This window comes from Sinocyclocheilus anshuiensis, unplaced genomic scaffold (assembly GCF_001515605.1).
Source record: "Sinocyclocheilus anshuiensis isolate Anshui unplaced genomic scaffold, SAMN03320099.WGS_v1.1 scaffold935, whole genome shotgun sequence".
Taxonomy (NCBI): Eukaryota; Metazoa; Chordata; class Actinopteri; order Cypriniformes; family Cyprinidae; genus Sinocyclocheilus; species Sinocyclocheilus anshuiensis.
Window position 1 is genome coordinate 408719 of NW_015544174.1, and position 295 is coordinate 409013.

Below are 295 nucleotides of genomic sequence, written 5' to 3' on the forward strand. Positions count from 1 at the left end.
ACAATTTTTTTTTTAGCAAGTTATTGCAACACATTGAAAGGGATCTTACCTTCAACAACAGACAAACAGTCCACCAAACCAGAGCAGAACAGAAACACAAAGTACAGCAGTTGACACATTTCCATTCCTCGATGTTATTAACAACAAGAACAATTATTATTCATGACGAATCGAAACGAAAACGATCAGTTTAAAAGGAAGAGCCTGTGGTAAACACAGCAGTCGTACTCTTGTTTTGAGCTCCGAGCTGGTAAACAGCCCGTCTGTCTGTGCACTGATAGCAGAAAGTCCCTTT

At 39.7% G+C, this 295-nt stretch overlaps 1 protein-coding gene across 1 annotated transcript in view; it reads right to left on the bottom strand.

Moving 5' to 3' along the window:
• The window catches only part of LOC107696071 (phosphoinositide-3-kinase-interacting protein 1-like), a 7507-nt gene extending 7233 nt beyond the window's left edge, over nt 1–274 (bottom strand). Inside the window, exon 1 of the mRNA XM_016496218.1 lies at nt 50–274. Within this exon, the coding sequence (XP_016351704.1) occupies nt 50–125 (76 nt within the window). The 5' untranslated portion in view covers nt 126–274. The remainder of the gene's footprint in view (nt 1–49) is intronic.
• Nucleotides 275–295: the final 21 nt, after the last annotated feature.